At 48.8% G+C, this 15255-nt stretch overlaps 1 protein-coding gene across 2 annotated transcripts in view; it reads left to right on the forward strand.

The window, feature by feature from the left end:
- The first annotated feature begins 7349 nt into the window (after positions 1-7349).
- ONECUT1 (one cut homeobox 1) overlaps positions 7350-15255 on the forward strand; it is an 83708-nt gene continuing 75802 nt past the window's right edge. For both annotated transcript variants that reach the window (XM_069222450.1, XM_069222451.1), the window contains exon 1: positions 7350-8784. In XM_069222450.1, coding sequence (XP_069078551.1) covers positions 7722-8784 — 1063 coding nt within the window. In that variant the 5' untranslated portion in view covers positions 7350-7721. The remainder of the gene's footprint in view (positions 8785-15255) is intronic.

Consider the following 15255-nt stretch of genomic DNA (forward strand, 5'->3'; position numbering starts at 1 on the left):
GGGCATTTACGACGCTCCCTCTGAGCTGGTCCTTGAAAACCACCCAGAGGAACCGGACAGTTTTAGGAGCCCAGGTCATCAGACAGCCACTCCTCCCCCTCTTCACCAATAGGGAAGGGCTGTACTGCAGTGCACCAGTTATGTCCTTGTGGGGCTCCAAAACCTCTACTACTGGGTCTAGGCACGTGCAGACACCAAAATAAAATAGAACAGCCCCTACCAGAACCCATAAAATAGAGACCTGCGGGTGGAAATTATAACACCGACAAAGTTCAAAGAATTAAACCGAGAATACTTGGGAAAAACACTCGGGGTGCAACCAAGCATTTGCTAAAAAGGAAAACACCGACTGAAATAGTGATTGAAGGCAAACCGCAGACACACGGATCCCCTTGAAGAATTGGAAAAGTCGCACTGGTGAAGACATTATCCGAATACGGACAACCATTCACCTCAAATAACAAAGACATACGAAGACTACACAGTGTGTCATTGGAGAGCTTGGGGAAAGATACAGATATAACACAATAAACAGTCTCCAAACTCCTCGAATTCCAGGAAAAGGAAGCTCTAAATACTCTCAAAATGTAATAGCATTTAGAATGTGTTGAAATAAACGTGGGTGTTCTAAAGTCGTGTTCTTCAGCTCGGGTGTTCTTCAAAATACAACACGTATACTCCCATTCGTTTTCTTGTTAATCTCCGTGGGAGAGTGTGTTTTACCTTCATAGTCTTTTTTTTTTTTTTAATTGATTGCTTTTTAAATCAGGGTTACAACCACGATATTTAAAATGTCCAAGCTGAAGGCTGGAATTGGCGGACTTCGACAAGCTATGTATTTCCGTTCAGGGGCCGGATATTGAGCAGCTGCAGCTGAGTGGCGTGACGTCATCGCGCGTCACGTCCAGTTTCTGAGCTTGTAATTAACGCACAGCGTGTAAATGCAGAACGCGCTGTTTGCATTTACTTAGGCGCATCATGTTATGAATAACTCAGTTCGGCAGCGCTGAAAGAGAGAGTGCGGTAGGTGTTCTGTTCAAAGACCCTTCAGGTAACTACAAGTCCAATAAAGACTTCCCGGAGCTAACGATTATCCTGTTAAATGTGCGCTGCTTAACTACACAAACCAGGATTGATTGCAGCGCCGAAATGATTTGTTTAAACGGCTCTCTCCGCGGCAGTCGACAGCGGAGGCTGAATGAACGCCAGTTGCCTGGGTGTTGAGGTGCACGCATTCTAGCAGAAGTTTTTTTATTTCTCCACACATTAGTATTTACTAAATGTAAATAGCCAACATCCCCTTTCTGTTTCTCTTTCACCAAGCTAACGTTTTGTGGCTATACGCCTCATCCGTAAACATCAGGATCTTAAAAGTGAAAAGTAAGTCGGGATCTTATATTACAAAAATACCTTTTCTATCGTATCGTGTTCCAAAAATGAGGTTGGGGACACATTAAAGCATCGGTCTTTGCTTTGACTGACAGTGATTACAAGTCGATAACTCGAGGAGTTTGTTCTTTTACCGTGACAATTGCTGTTTCCAAAATTTTGTTTCTGACTGCTCAGTGAAAGGCGTGCGCCGTCGTTGTGTTTTTAATAAGTGTTTTTATTTTACACTACATGACAAAACGGCGATGGGTAATGTCATTGACATAAACAAATCAGTCAAATGAGCGCGTGGACGACTCGCAGCCTTGACAAGAATATATAGAGAATGCGAGTATTTCCAGTCATGCTAGCTACCCCCTGGTTGGAATAAGTGGTGAGTGCCTGTATTGTCACTGTGATTCTTTCTCCTTGGCTTGAATGGTAGGACGTGAGGGTTTGCACCGTGTATGCTTTTCATTCGCTAGAATAGGTGGAAGAGGTAAGGTTTGGAACAGAGTTTGCGTCTCCTTTTTCTAAAATGTGTGAAGGTGTGTTTGCTTCTCCCTGGCTACCGTGCATTGAGGAGACAAGGGTTTCCACTATTTTATTCTCCTTGCCTGGGCTATGTGGAAGGAATGAGGATTTGTGCTGTGTTTGAGTAGCCGCATCTAAAATGTGTGATGGGGGCGAGGGTTTACGCAGTTTGCATCACCCTGGCTACTCTAGATGAAGGAAGCAAGGGTTTCCACCGTTTCCTTCTCCATTCCTAGTATACGTGGAGGGGGTAAGGGTTTGCACTGTGTTGCTTCTCCTTTTCTAAAATGTGTGGAGAAGATGAGGGTTTTCACTGTTTACTTCTCCCTGGCTATGCTACAGTGAGGAGGCAAGGTTTTCACTATTTCCTTCTCCTTGCCTTGTATATGTGGAGGATGTAAGGGTTTGCACTGTGGTTGCCGCTCCTTCTCTAAAATGTGTGAAGGATGCAAGGGTTCACCCAGTGTTTGCTTCCCCTTTTCTAAAATGTGTGGAGATGAGGGTTTGCACTGTTTGCTTCTCCTTTTCTAAAATTTTGAAGGAGCAAGCCTACATGGAGGAGGCAAGGGTTTCCACTATTCCCTCCTCCTTGCCTTGTAAATGTGGAGGAGGTAATGGTTTGCACTGGGTTTGCATCTCCTTTTCTAAAATGAGTGAAGGATGGAAAGGATTGCACTGTTTACTTTTCCTTTTCTAAAGTGTGTGAGGAAGGCAAGGGCTTCTCCAAGGCTAGGCTACATGGAGGAGGCTGACTTTGCACGATGATTCCTTCTCCTTGGCTGCGAAAATTGATTAGACTTTGGAGAGGCAAGGATTTGCTCTGCGTTTGCTTCTCCTCTTCTAGAATATGTAAAGGAGACCAGGTTTTGCATTGGGGTTGCTTCTCCTTTTTTGGAACAGGTAAATGAGGCACTGTGTTTGCTTCTTTCAGAGCAGATGCTTGGTAAGAAAGTCCAATCCACCTCCTTCCATCAGTGAGTAGACACAAAGCGCTGTCACTAACCCTGCCCTCAATGGAAACCAGTTCTCTGAAGCAATATGCACAATTACATCTCCCCATACCACTCCATAAAATGGCACTCTACCCCAACACATCCCAGCCTGTTCTTTCAGTGCCTTCCACACAAGGTGACAGCATTCTAGGCTTGGGTATAATGCTGACTTGTTAATCGTTCCTCACTGGACTCTCTATCTTGCAGTTGCCGACTGGTAGCTTGGAAGCTACTGGTAGCTCACCAGACCTTTGAAAGCAGCTTCCTGAAGTCCAGTATCTATTTCAAAGGATTCAGCCCAGGGGTCTCCAACCTTTTCTGTAATAAGAGCTACTTATGTTCAGTATAAATCATCCCTTACCACTAATATTATGTGTTGTGATAGTGACCACATCAGACAACATTGTATTAGTAGCCAGTATATGTAAGATTACTAGAAGTGATCACCTCAGTGCATCAGGCACAGTTGCAGGCACTAAAGTAAATAAGGCAATATTAGTTCTAATAAGTCTCCTAAATGTCATTTGATTTATCACTCAAATATCAACTGTAAATATGTTTTGAAAATTCAGCTATTTTGCGTTTTTCTCATCTCGTCAGCTTATGACTTCTGAAAACACACACATTTACTGTCTTAAATACACACATTTAGGCATACATCTATTCAACCAATCAAAAATTTCTAATTTAGTAGCCTAGGATACACACAGAAGAGCTACTTACAGGTAGCTAGCAAGCTACCAGTAGCTCATGAGCTACTTGTTGGAGAAGCCTGATCTAGCCTAATCAAAGAGAGCAGTACTACACATCTCCAGACCTTTCGAGTGCTGCCAGCCGAACAAGTGGTGACGCCATACTTACACGCACAAACTGTGACAGACTAGAGGACTTGCAACATACCACAGAGATTTGTCACTTTCCAAGCCCCACTCTATAAGTCATACATCGTGTGTGAAATAGATAAGATTTTCTTGGAATCTCTTTACCCCAAATAATGGAAATAGTTTATAGAAAAATGTGTATGTTAATAAAGAGATATTCTGATGCCGCAAAACAAAATGTTTGAAAAATATTTAAAGTTGCTCATTGAATGATAATTCCTGATATGTTAGGGAGATTTGTAGCTATTCGTATTCACTTTGTAGCAGCTGGCACTTTCTGCTGTGGCTGTTATTTCTTTAGTTACGCAGAAACATTTTATACTGATAAAGCTGTACCCCACATTGCAATTGGTATGTATATTCCACATTTTTTACTTAACACATGTTTTAAGAATACTTACGTATGCGTATATATCTTCAAGATGTGTTGAAATAGAGCAAAGGACAGTGTGCCTGTGCTTACCAATGTATGACTACCTTCATGATATTATGTAATCAGTATTCTGGATACGAAATGTTGACTGATATTTTGTCACTGAATACTGTGACATACATCTAGGAGATCACTAATCTTGAAGCATGTGGTCCCTATTGTGGTCCTTTTCAATGTGGTTGTTACTGCTACAATGATCAAACTCAGTAGCTTTGGACTTTTTTTAAAACCAGAAGTAGCTCTCATTACAGAAAAGGTTAGAGACTCACGCTCTATACACGAAGCCCTCCTTATCTAGACCCTATATGTCATGTTCCACCCCTCCACTCTGTATAGTCAGAGATATGAAGCCCACTCTCCGCATCCTTCACTGAGCAACCTGTACTGTGTCCCTTCCTAAGACCCCTGACCCATCCTCTGGGGGACCTCTGCACCACCCACCCTCGCCTTGAATGTAAAACGAACTCCCAACCCTTCCTCCCGTGATTTGGTATCTACCTAGAATGTCACGCCACTGTCTCCTAAGGTGGACAGCGCTATCCTGTCTCCTGTGTCCACCAGTCTGTGGTACACTGGTGTTTCACCATGCCCTCCCAACACCATCTCCACCACTTTCCTCCGACCTCTCCTCTTTAATATGCTCAGTCCCCATGCGTGTCTGGGCCACTTCAGTGGGTCCCTCCCGCCTATGTTTGGATATAAAGCTCACACACTAACCTTCCTCATTCGGTTTTCTGTAATATGTGCCTCCACCCTCGCCTGAAGTGTAAACCTCAAACCCTGGATCGTCCCATCCAGGCCCTCGGTACAGTGCCCTCCGGTCTCTCGTCAGCATAAAGTTAATGCGCGATCTCTCCCTCTGGTGGTCCTCTTTACTGTGCCCCTCCACCCTCTCCTTGGATATAACACTTAATCCCTGGCCTGTAATGCGCAGTCTGATGATGATGTAAAACTCAGCCTTACTCAGAAGCCTCCATACAGTGCCCCCTCTGCCTGTACACTCATATAACGCCCCTCCTGTGAGCTAAAGCTCAGCCTTACTCCCTCTGCCCTGTGTGCAGTGGCCCTGCGGCCTGTACTCTCGATTAGCGCCTTTCCTGTGATATAAAGCTCAGCCTTACTCCCACTGCCATATGTGCAGTGGCCAGGAGTCCTGTACTCCCTTATAACGCCTCTCCTGTAAAATAAATCTTAGCCCTGCTCCGTCTGCCCTGTGTGCAGTGGCCCTGCGGTCCCACAATCTCCTATAACGCCTTCAAGCCTTCGATGTGAAGCTCCGCCCGTACCCCCTCTGGCCCTTTTACAGGTGCCCTGCAGCCCGCACTCATATAACGCTTCAATCTCCCGTGATATACAGATCTGACCAGAGCCCCTGTACTGGGGCCCTGCGGCCCGCACTCATACGCTTCAGTCTCCTCTCCTGTGAAATAAGCCTCGGCCTAGCCTTCATGCACTGGCCCTCGGCCCGCACTTTCATCTAACGCCCCCTCCCCGCACAGAGTACTCTTTAGCCTTCTACCAGCCCTGCCTCCCCCTCTCAGTTCCTGGCAGGAGGACCCCGTGCGTGCTCGGCCTCTTCTTGTTAATAGTCGAACAATGGGCACATCTGCCCTTTCTTCGGACACAAATCCTCGTCTCGGGGAGCTGCTACCTAGCAGCAGGCGGAGGCTGCGGGAGCGTCCGGCCCCTGCAGACACCAGCAGAACTCGCCCGAGCCCCCAATGCCCCCTCCTTCAGCACAGCCGCTCCAGCTGGAGAAGGAGCCGGGTGTTTTAAATGCCATTGTGTGTCTCTTTGTCAGAGTCTGCACTCTGCAGCAGGTTCCCCAAGTTAGAAATCTCCTCCTGTGGTTTATTTCTTGAGAGTGGGAACCAGATTGTTACAAAAACACATTAAGACTCTCATCCCCACCCCTTCCAAACAAACCCACGCGCAAAATGAAAACAGCATTTTATTTAACAATGCTCCAAAACATATACAGACGTAAACTGATAAATATTAGCGCAGTGCCTTTCTTTTACCAATGTGGATTCCCATTGAGTCCACATGATTGGGTGTTTAGGTAGAATGCGGATTCACGCCCCCTCCCCCTCCCCCTCACACTCACTTGCCACTGAAAGGTCGAATTGCCCGGCCCAGAGCTCTGCTAATTTCATACACAATTGCTTGGATTTGGTGGTCGACTAAATAGGGAGCTGTGATTCGACTAAATAGGGAGCTGTGATTGTCCTCATTGGCGTATTGACTTTAGGAAACCCGGAAGCAAATATTAAAAGTCAGCTTAAGGAGGCTCTGTCGCTGTACATGCTAAGTGACAAAAGGGGAGGTGCCAGCGGGCTTAATTACAGGCTCTCTGCCCCCCTCTCCCCCGCCCCCAACACCTCCACCGTCCACTCGGGGGTATCTGCTGAAGCTGTGTGCATTCTCGCCCGCTGTAATTCTTCAACATGTTATTGTTTTAACAGTGGCAGTATTTATTTAACACTCTAACTGAAAATACACCACAATCCTGTCATCATATGTACTTAGTCACTGCGTCATATGTGCGTGTGTGGGTTGCGGTGAGGGGGTGGTGATGGATTATGTACATGTTGCCGCGTGTGTGCCTTTTTACCTGCTTGTCTCAGTACGTGCTTCATGCATCCCATCACCCACGCCAGTGAAAAGGAAATATGTCACCTGTGCACGCGCCTGTGTGTAGCTTATGTATGCACCTGTTCGTGTGTCTGTGTGCGCCCACATACTGGGCGTGTATGTGTGGGCGCAAAACTCCTTACACTATAGCAGTACGTCTGTGTTACAGGTACAGGTCACATATAGTGCAATGCATACGTTCCAGTGTATTCCGTTGCGATGGTGTGTTTCATAGACTTGCACTCCGTCTCTCCAGTGTATCCGCAGTCCACTCCTTTTGTTCCTGCTGATATTATTTTTGGTCTTAGTAAGGCGCTGTGTCTCTTGACAGTGGCCCGAGTCCCGGGCGGCTGCTCCCGGAGGCCGATCTGAGTCCTGGCTGTGCTCAGCCCCTCGGGCCGCAGCCCCTTAATATGCACAGTGCTGATGTCACAGGCAGCGGGGTTTGGCCAGTGCGCATGCGCCGGCTTTCCTCGGCGGCAGCAGCTGCAGAGCGGCAGCCAAAGCCATTGGAAGAGTGAGACATGGCTAGAGATGGCGAGGGACACTATCAGGCTGCAGGAGCGACTCTGAAGGAGCGGGGGGCTTGAGGCGCATGCGAGCACCGAGGAACAGCAAGCATACATAGCACAGGAGGGAGCTGCCGCCGGGCTGCGCAGGTGGAGCCGGGTTGCTGCCGGGGCACTGCACTGGGAATCCCTGGAGCTATCCGAACACTGCTCAGAGGACCCGAGGGGATCCCAGTCGTGCCGGGGGAGCTGGGCAGCCGCCTGACCGCTGCCCGGGGGAGCCCCTGGAAGCTACCCAGGGCAGGAGGGGCGGGCTTGCACATCGCCTCATAGATGTGCGGTCCGGCGGCTGCCCGCCTGGACACCCACGATGAACGGCCAGCTGAGCATGGAAACCCTGGGGGAGCTGCACGGGGTCGGCGGGCATGAGGACGTGATGACCGGCAGCCCCCACCACCGGCACCGAGGCAGCCACCTGTCTGGCCATCCCCGTGCCATGGGCATGTCCTCTATCCTGGAGGGCGGCGAGTACCACCACCACCACCACCACCACCGTCCCCCCGATCACCTGTCGGGGCCCCTGCACCCCACCATGACCATGGCGTGCGATACACCCCCGGGAATGAGCATGAGCAGCACCTACACCACGCTGACCCCCCTGCAGCCGCTCCCTCCCATCTCCACAGTCTCGGACAAGTTTCCGCATCACCACCACCATCACCACCACCCGCACCACCCGCACCAGCGCCTCCCGGGGGGCAACGTCAGCGGCAGCTTTACCCTGATGAGGGACGAGCGGGCTCTGGCGTCCATGAACAACCTTTACACCCCCTACCACAAGGATGTCACTGGCATGGGCCAGAGCCTCTCACCCCTCTCAGGCTCCGGACTGGGCAGCCTCCACAACTCGCAGCAGGGGCTGCCACACTATGCCCACCCCAGCGCCACAATGCCCTCGGAGAAGATGCTCACCCCCAATGGATTTGAAGCCCATCACCCGTCCATGCTGTCCAGGCACGGAGAGCAACACCTCACCCCTCCCTCGGCTGGCATGGTGCCCCTGAACGGGCTCCCCCATCATCCGCATGCCCACCTCAACGCCCAGAACCACGGACAGCTCCTGGGTTCCCCCCGGGATCAAAACCCCTCCCTGGGGGGCTCACAGACCAGCAACGGAAACAATTCAGGGCAAATGGAAGAGATTAATACCAAAGACGTGGCCCAGAGGATCACCACCGAGCTGAAGCGCTACAGCATCCCCCAGGCCATCTTCGCCCAGAGGGTGCTGTGCCGCTCCCAGGGGACCCTCTCCGACCTGCTCAGGAACCCCAAGCCCTGGAGCAAGCTCAAGTCCGGCCGGGAGACCTTCCGCAGGATGTGGAAGTGGCTACAGGAGCCCGAGTTCCAGAGAATGTCCGCGCTCAGGCTCGCAGGTGAGCGCCAGGGTGCTTCGAGGAATGTGCTTGCCTTTTGCGCGGGCCAAGCGCGCTCCCCCCCACGCGCGGATCAATGGATCCATGCACAGAGCGCGCCCCCTCCGATCCCATAGTCACTGGCAATCGATGATGCCGGCTCTTTGTTTATCAATTACTCTCAATACCCGTGTTTACAATACACGCAGCTTCCAGCACAACCGGCCGCTCAAAACACCGCCCCGTAAAGCTGTGTGTCGATCTCACGGTGCCGAGCGGAGGAAACAATAGCTCTGACAGGTAGACCGTGTAAATCCACAACCCCATACACACACTCATGCACACACACACACACACACAGCGAAAAGAGCAAACAGGCCTATTCGCCAAGTACAGTTCGCGCACCAGTCCATTTGCAATGTAGCTCTCACAAAGGGCCACCTAATTTGTGAGAAAGCACGCATTTTGCGTTAGGTCAGTTTTCTTGCACGCCTATACCGCCAGCGCTACACGTGTACAACCATGTTTAATTAATGACATTAATGCATAGAAATTAATAGGACTGCAGGAGACTGTGGGAAACATGCATGCAGACGGAGGGCTGTTTTCAATACTACTTTTGTTTCAAATTGTTTCTATGCCTATATATGTTTTAATTAATTATATTTTGATAGAGAAGTGCACGAAATCAGCTGATACAGTGAAATGCACGTATGTTGATATATTGCCCTTTTCTTTCCAGCCAGACCGTTTGTATTTTTTAAGGCCTGCGCGCTGGCGCCTTTTTATCGGTTGTGGAGTGCACATATGATATTATTATCAATTATATCTGTATGGAAAATGTATACGGAGACCGATACAAGGTGTTATAAGTGTATATTGGTAGGGGTCCACTTTTATGCCGCCGACGGGCCTGTGGCTCTGTGCTGTGGTGTTCACATACCCTGTGAACTGCACACCAAAAGGAGTGTATGAGACGGTTCGCTCTGGTGCGGCTTCGGGCGCAGCCCCGCTGAGAGGCTTCAGATAATCTCACAATCCGTCAAGGACCCCTCTCTTGCCGTGGGGCTCTGGGTCAAGTAGCCCTGACTGTGCGACAGCGCAGTTGCTGCACACAGCACACTGTTTACCTACGTCCTGCTAGCTGCGTGTGGTAGCTGGATGGGGGGAGCGGCTGGGCGCGACTGCTGTGCAGCGCATTGTACACTGTCCACCCACGTCGTGCTGGCTGCTTGTGGTAGGTGGGTGGTGAGGGCTGCTGTGTCTGCCTGTAACTATGTGCACAGCCGTTCTGTATATTATACATTGTTTACCCAGGTCGTGCTGGCTGCGTGGGATAGGTGGGTGGGGAGGGCCGAGGTGTGTGCCTGTGACAGTGCAGCAGCCGTGCGGTACATTGTACATTGTTTATCCAGGTCGTGCTGGCTGCGTGGGATGGGTGGGTGCCCAGGGCGGCCGTCTGTGCGTGTAACAGCGCGCCTGCTGTGCTCTTTATCGTACACTGTTTACCTACGTCCTGCTAGCTGCCTGTGGTAGCTGGATGGGGAGAGCGGCTGGGCGCGACTGCTGTGCAGCGCATTGTACACTGTTCACCCACGTCGTGCTGGCTACTTGTGGTAGGTGGGTGGTGAGGGCTGCTGTGTCTGCCTGTAACTATGTGCACAGCCGTTCTGTATATTATACATTGTTTACCCAGGTCGTGCTGGCTGCGTGGGATAGGTGGGTGGGGAGGGCCGAGGTGTGTGCCTGTGACAGTGCAGCAGCCGTGCGGTACATTGTACATTGTTTATCCAGGTCGTGCTGGCTGCGTGGGATGGGTGGGTGCCCAGGGCGACCGTCTGTGCGTGTAACAGCGCGGCTGCTGTGCTCTTTATCGTACACTGTTTACCCACGTCGTGCTGGCTGCGTGTGGTAGGTGGGTGGAGAGGGAGGCTGTGTGTCTGTGAACGCGCGCAGCCGTGCAGTGCATTTTACACTGTTTACCTAGGTGGTGGTGCTGGGAAGCTGTGTGGGGCGGTTCTTTGTGTCTGTGACAGTGCGGGCGCGGTGCTATACAATGTGCATTGTTTACCTAAGGCATGCTGGCTTCGAGGAGCTAATAGAGTGGTATAGATGTGTAGGATGAGTGGCGAGATCAGGCCACTCCGGGTTTCACCCACACACGCTCTTCTCACTCCCGAAACCTAGTAGGAAAATCGACCACTGACCTGCGACTGGGATAGAAAAGAGTGCCTTTATTAGCGAACCAGAAGCGAAAAAATGTATCCCACAGTGGCAAATTGGGGCAGATGTGAACTTGTAAAGACATGCTTTATAAGGTATGTGAGGCTGCGTATTTGTGCGCGCTGCAGGCAATGTTCGTGGTAATATGAGGGAAATCAACAATAAAAATCAGACCAGAAATGGGCCAAACACACTGGCCCGTTAGCCCATCCCTTCTGGCACTCCCAGATTGCCTTACAGGGCAGCCTGACCCTGCCTGCCTCAGACAAAAGGCCTGCCAGGGACAGGCCTGTAAGCTGCGAGTACTACGTTACGTTTTGTTCGCACGCCTATTTTTAACCTCATATACATAGGGTTATGTATGTTTCTGTCACGTATTGATCTATCGATTTAATTATCGATCTATAGCAGTCCTTCCTTCACTCTGACTGTATTTATATCCCCTCGGCCCTCCAATTATCACATCGGTGAGCTGTAAGAGACGAGCCTGCTCCTCAGACTGCTGTGTGCACCTGCCTTATCCTCTGCGCTGTAACGTGTGTGTGTGTGTGAGTGCGCGTGTGTGTAGGTCTTGTAAACTGCTGCTGGGGCTCACACGCTTTGATTACGATTGCGCTTCCCTCGGCTAGGGCTCCTTAATTAACTGATAGGTCTCAATTAATTCGTCCCCTGGGGCCGCAGGCGGTCTATCGCGCCAGAGTCGGGGTCACTCGTCCATTTCATAGACAAAAGTAAAGGCGAGAGCCGGTGTCCCTTTTGCCCACTCCACAGGAGAAGCTTTGTCCCTTCATTCTCGTAGACACTTTTAAGTACTTTCTCAGGGATGCACCATTTTTACAAATCTTACGCCAGCTCTAATGTTTTCTACACGCGCCTTCTAATTCATTAAGTATATTCCCAGCCACATTTGGAGCAAAAACTGCCGTGCTGGGTATTGCTATGTTTCGAGAAACCTATGTGAATTAAGAAAGCAGACCCACAGAGTTCTGCACAATAAATTGGCTGCTAAAAGGAAGTCGGTTGAAGAGTTCCCAAGTTCCACGGTCTGTCCTTAGAGAAACGCGCAGCATGCATATTGCTTTCCGAATTCTACATTGAGATGGGCCCGGCTCCTTCTCAGAGTGTACTGCGGGGCCGTTTGTCGCTGCTATTTCCATATATTTTACATAGATCGATAAAAGAAACCACCTCCAGGATCAGGCGCTGCCTGAGAAGAGCCCGAGACCAGGGCTGGCTGCCGAGGGGGATTTAATGAGCGCCCAGAGCAAGCTGCAGAGCGGGCATTAATGAGCGTCAAATGCTAACGTTAGAGGGGCATTAATGACCGCCAGTGCTGGCTGCAGAGGGCATTAATGAGCTCTCAGAGCAGGCTGCAAAAAGGACATTAGGGCGCTCCTAGTGCTGGTTGCTGAGAGGGCAATAATGGACGTCCAGATCTGGATGCAGAAGTGGCATTAACAAGCGCACAGTGGAACACTAATGAGCGTCAAGGAATTTTACAAAAATAAACATAGGACGCGTTAAATTTTTTTAGTATTCGACAACAGGCCTCGAGAAAGCACTCCAAATACGACAGATGAAAACAGGAAACTGATCACTTCTGTCCATTTATTTTATCATTTAGATTGAAGACTTAAGAAGAATTGCGTACTGTGTTAAAAAAAGGTATATATTTTTGTTCGCATTACACACAAGCAGTTTTGTTACTAAGAACTTATAGTAGGCTAAGATGCGACATGGATCCAAATTTCGTAGCTTTGCCACCAAGAGGTCTGAGACCCGGGTCTGGCCCTTTTTCCATTTTTTACGCTCTGTATATTCCGGGAGATACACAGTGGCCGAATGTCAAACGTAGGTTGTCTTATGTTTACTGGTCATTTGTCAGTTTCTTGTTTTTTTTGGCCCCTATCCGAAAAAATTTGAGAACATGATTTTACAACTTTTTAGCGCTGTCACTTACGGACCCCGTCATTTACCTGCCTCGCCTGCCTGCCCCTAAACTCCAACGATAAACTCACAAACGCACAGAGTATCGGCCGCGGACAAACGAAAAACGGAAAATTAAATCAATAAAGCGGTGTGAAAAAACAAGCGAAATCTCGTTGAAGTCTCGAACGAAATTCTTTTCGATTTCAATTCGAATTGACTGCAAGGATACAAAAAATGTAAAAAGAAATGATTCGCGTATTTATTGCACTTTTCTGTGCAACCCGAATGTTCGAATTTTTCCTAGATGCAAATAGTGTTGTGGAAAATAAGACCGGACAGATCTCCTGAGTGGGCAACTACAAGCCGAGGTAAATATTGTACAGCAGGGAGCACGTGGTGATTTGCAAATCAATGACTTCTAATCAATACCACAACACCCCGAGCTGCCTGCGCCCGATGCACCTGAGACAGAAAAACCACAGACCAACGCGCTCTCCGCCTCCGAGGGGGAGACGGAGGCGTAACGCGCATGCTGAGGTACTGTGCGCGCGCGGAGAGGCCACCCGAGCCATACAATATTCTAAAACACTGCCTAAAATACAATACAATCTGCGATGCGGCCCCAAGTTTAATGCACAGTCGGTGAAGCAGGCACATGCATAACACATGGTGTGTGAGGAAATCTGAGGTATACGGCATTGCAAACGCAACCCAAAATAAGATGCACATTCAGGCGGTAAAACTAAGGTACCAATTTACCAAAGGCAGACTGAGCCATACCATATGTTAAAATACAGAAAAATGGCTTATCATATAATACTTGTCCTGAAAGGCTGAATGCGCCCAGTACACATTCTGAGTGGTAGTCTAAGAAATACGATATTGTAAAAAAAAAAAAAAAAAAAAAAAAAAAAAAAAAAAAAAAACAGGCTCGAAAAATTATTTATAGTAGTTATTTTGAAAGGAAGACTGGGATATAATGCACATTTTAAAAGACAGATTGGCATGTAATGCACACTTCGAAAGGAAAACTAAGGTACACATTATAAAGCACACCTGGAGTTAAGGTGAGGCATACAGCACATTCTGAAAGGCTAATTACAATGCTCAATCAGAAAAAAAGAGATTCGCATTCTAATCGGTTAAATGGGGAATGGTGCACATTCTTTGAGGCTGACGTGTAAATGGTAATGCACGTTCTGAGCGGAAGACTAGGGTTCAGTGCACATTCCTGGGACTAGAAAGGCGTAATGCACATTTTGAACGGCAAATAATGTTCAGTGCACATTCCTGCGGATAGACAGGTATAATGCACATTCTGAAAGACTGACTAAGGCTCAGTGCGCACTCCTGAGACTAGAAAGGTGTAATGCACATTATGAGCGGCAGACTAAGGTTCAATGAACATTCCAAGGGATTGACGGGCATAATACACATTCTGAGCAACAAAGTTTCCAATGGACTAAGGTTCAATGCAAATTCAGAGGGACAGACAGATGTATTGCGCATTTCTGCGAGTCAGAGTAAATTTCAGTGCACATTCCTGGGACTAAACAGGTGTAATACACATTCTGAGCGTCAGACTAAGGTTCAATGAACATTCCAAGGGATTGACGGGTATAATACACATTCTGAGGAACAAAGTTTCCAATGGACTAAGGTTCAATGCAAATTCAGAGGGACAGACGGATGTATTGCGCATTTCTGCGAGTCAGAGTAAATTTCAGTGCACATTCCTGGGACTAAACAGGTGTAATACACATTCTGAGCGTCAGACTAAGGTTCATGCTCAATCCGCGGCATAGACAGGTTGAATGCACATTGTGAAAGACTTAGTGGGTAATTGTGCAAATTGCGATGGATAGTCAAGTAAAGTGTATATTCTGAGCAGCAGACTAATGTTCGATGCACATTCCGAGCGATACACAGGTATAATAAACATTCTGAGCGGCAGGTTTTGACGCAATAACCGGAAAACAAGAAGATCGCCCATAATTAACAGAAGGGACAGACAACCAATAGGAAAGCGTTGGCTTGTAATCTGCCTTGTTTGGTGACGGAGCCTGTTTGGGAATATTCTGCTGGGGTACAATAATGGCGCGCTGGTACATCCCCTGCGGATGTCATCACACCTGGCTTCCAGGTCTGAGGGCTGGTGCTCGCTCGTGTCTCAGGACGAGGACAGCTCTTCCGTGTCCGCATCCAGGCCAGGTCGTGGGTTACTACACAGAAGGAAGTATATTTATTAGATATATTGGCATACCCTGCGACAGGAGCCTGCATTTCTCCTCTCTTGGGGCCAATAACATCTTTGTTTTCTTTGTCCAGGGCAATTGGCCC

Source organism: Pleurodeles waltl, chromosome 3_1 (genome assembly GCF_031143425.1).
Source record: "Pleurodeles waltl isolate 20211129_DDA chromosome 3_1, aPleWal1.hap1.20221129, whole genome shotgun sequence".
In the NCBI taxonomy this organism is placed as follows: domain Eukaryota; kingdom Metazoa; phylum Chordata; class Amphibia; order Caudata; family Salamandridae; genus Pleurodeles; species Pleurodeles waltl.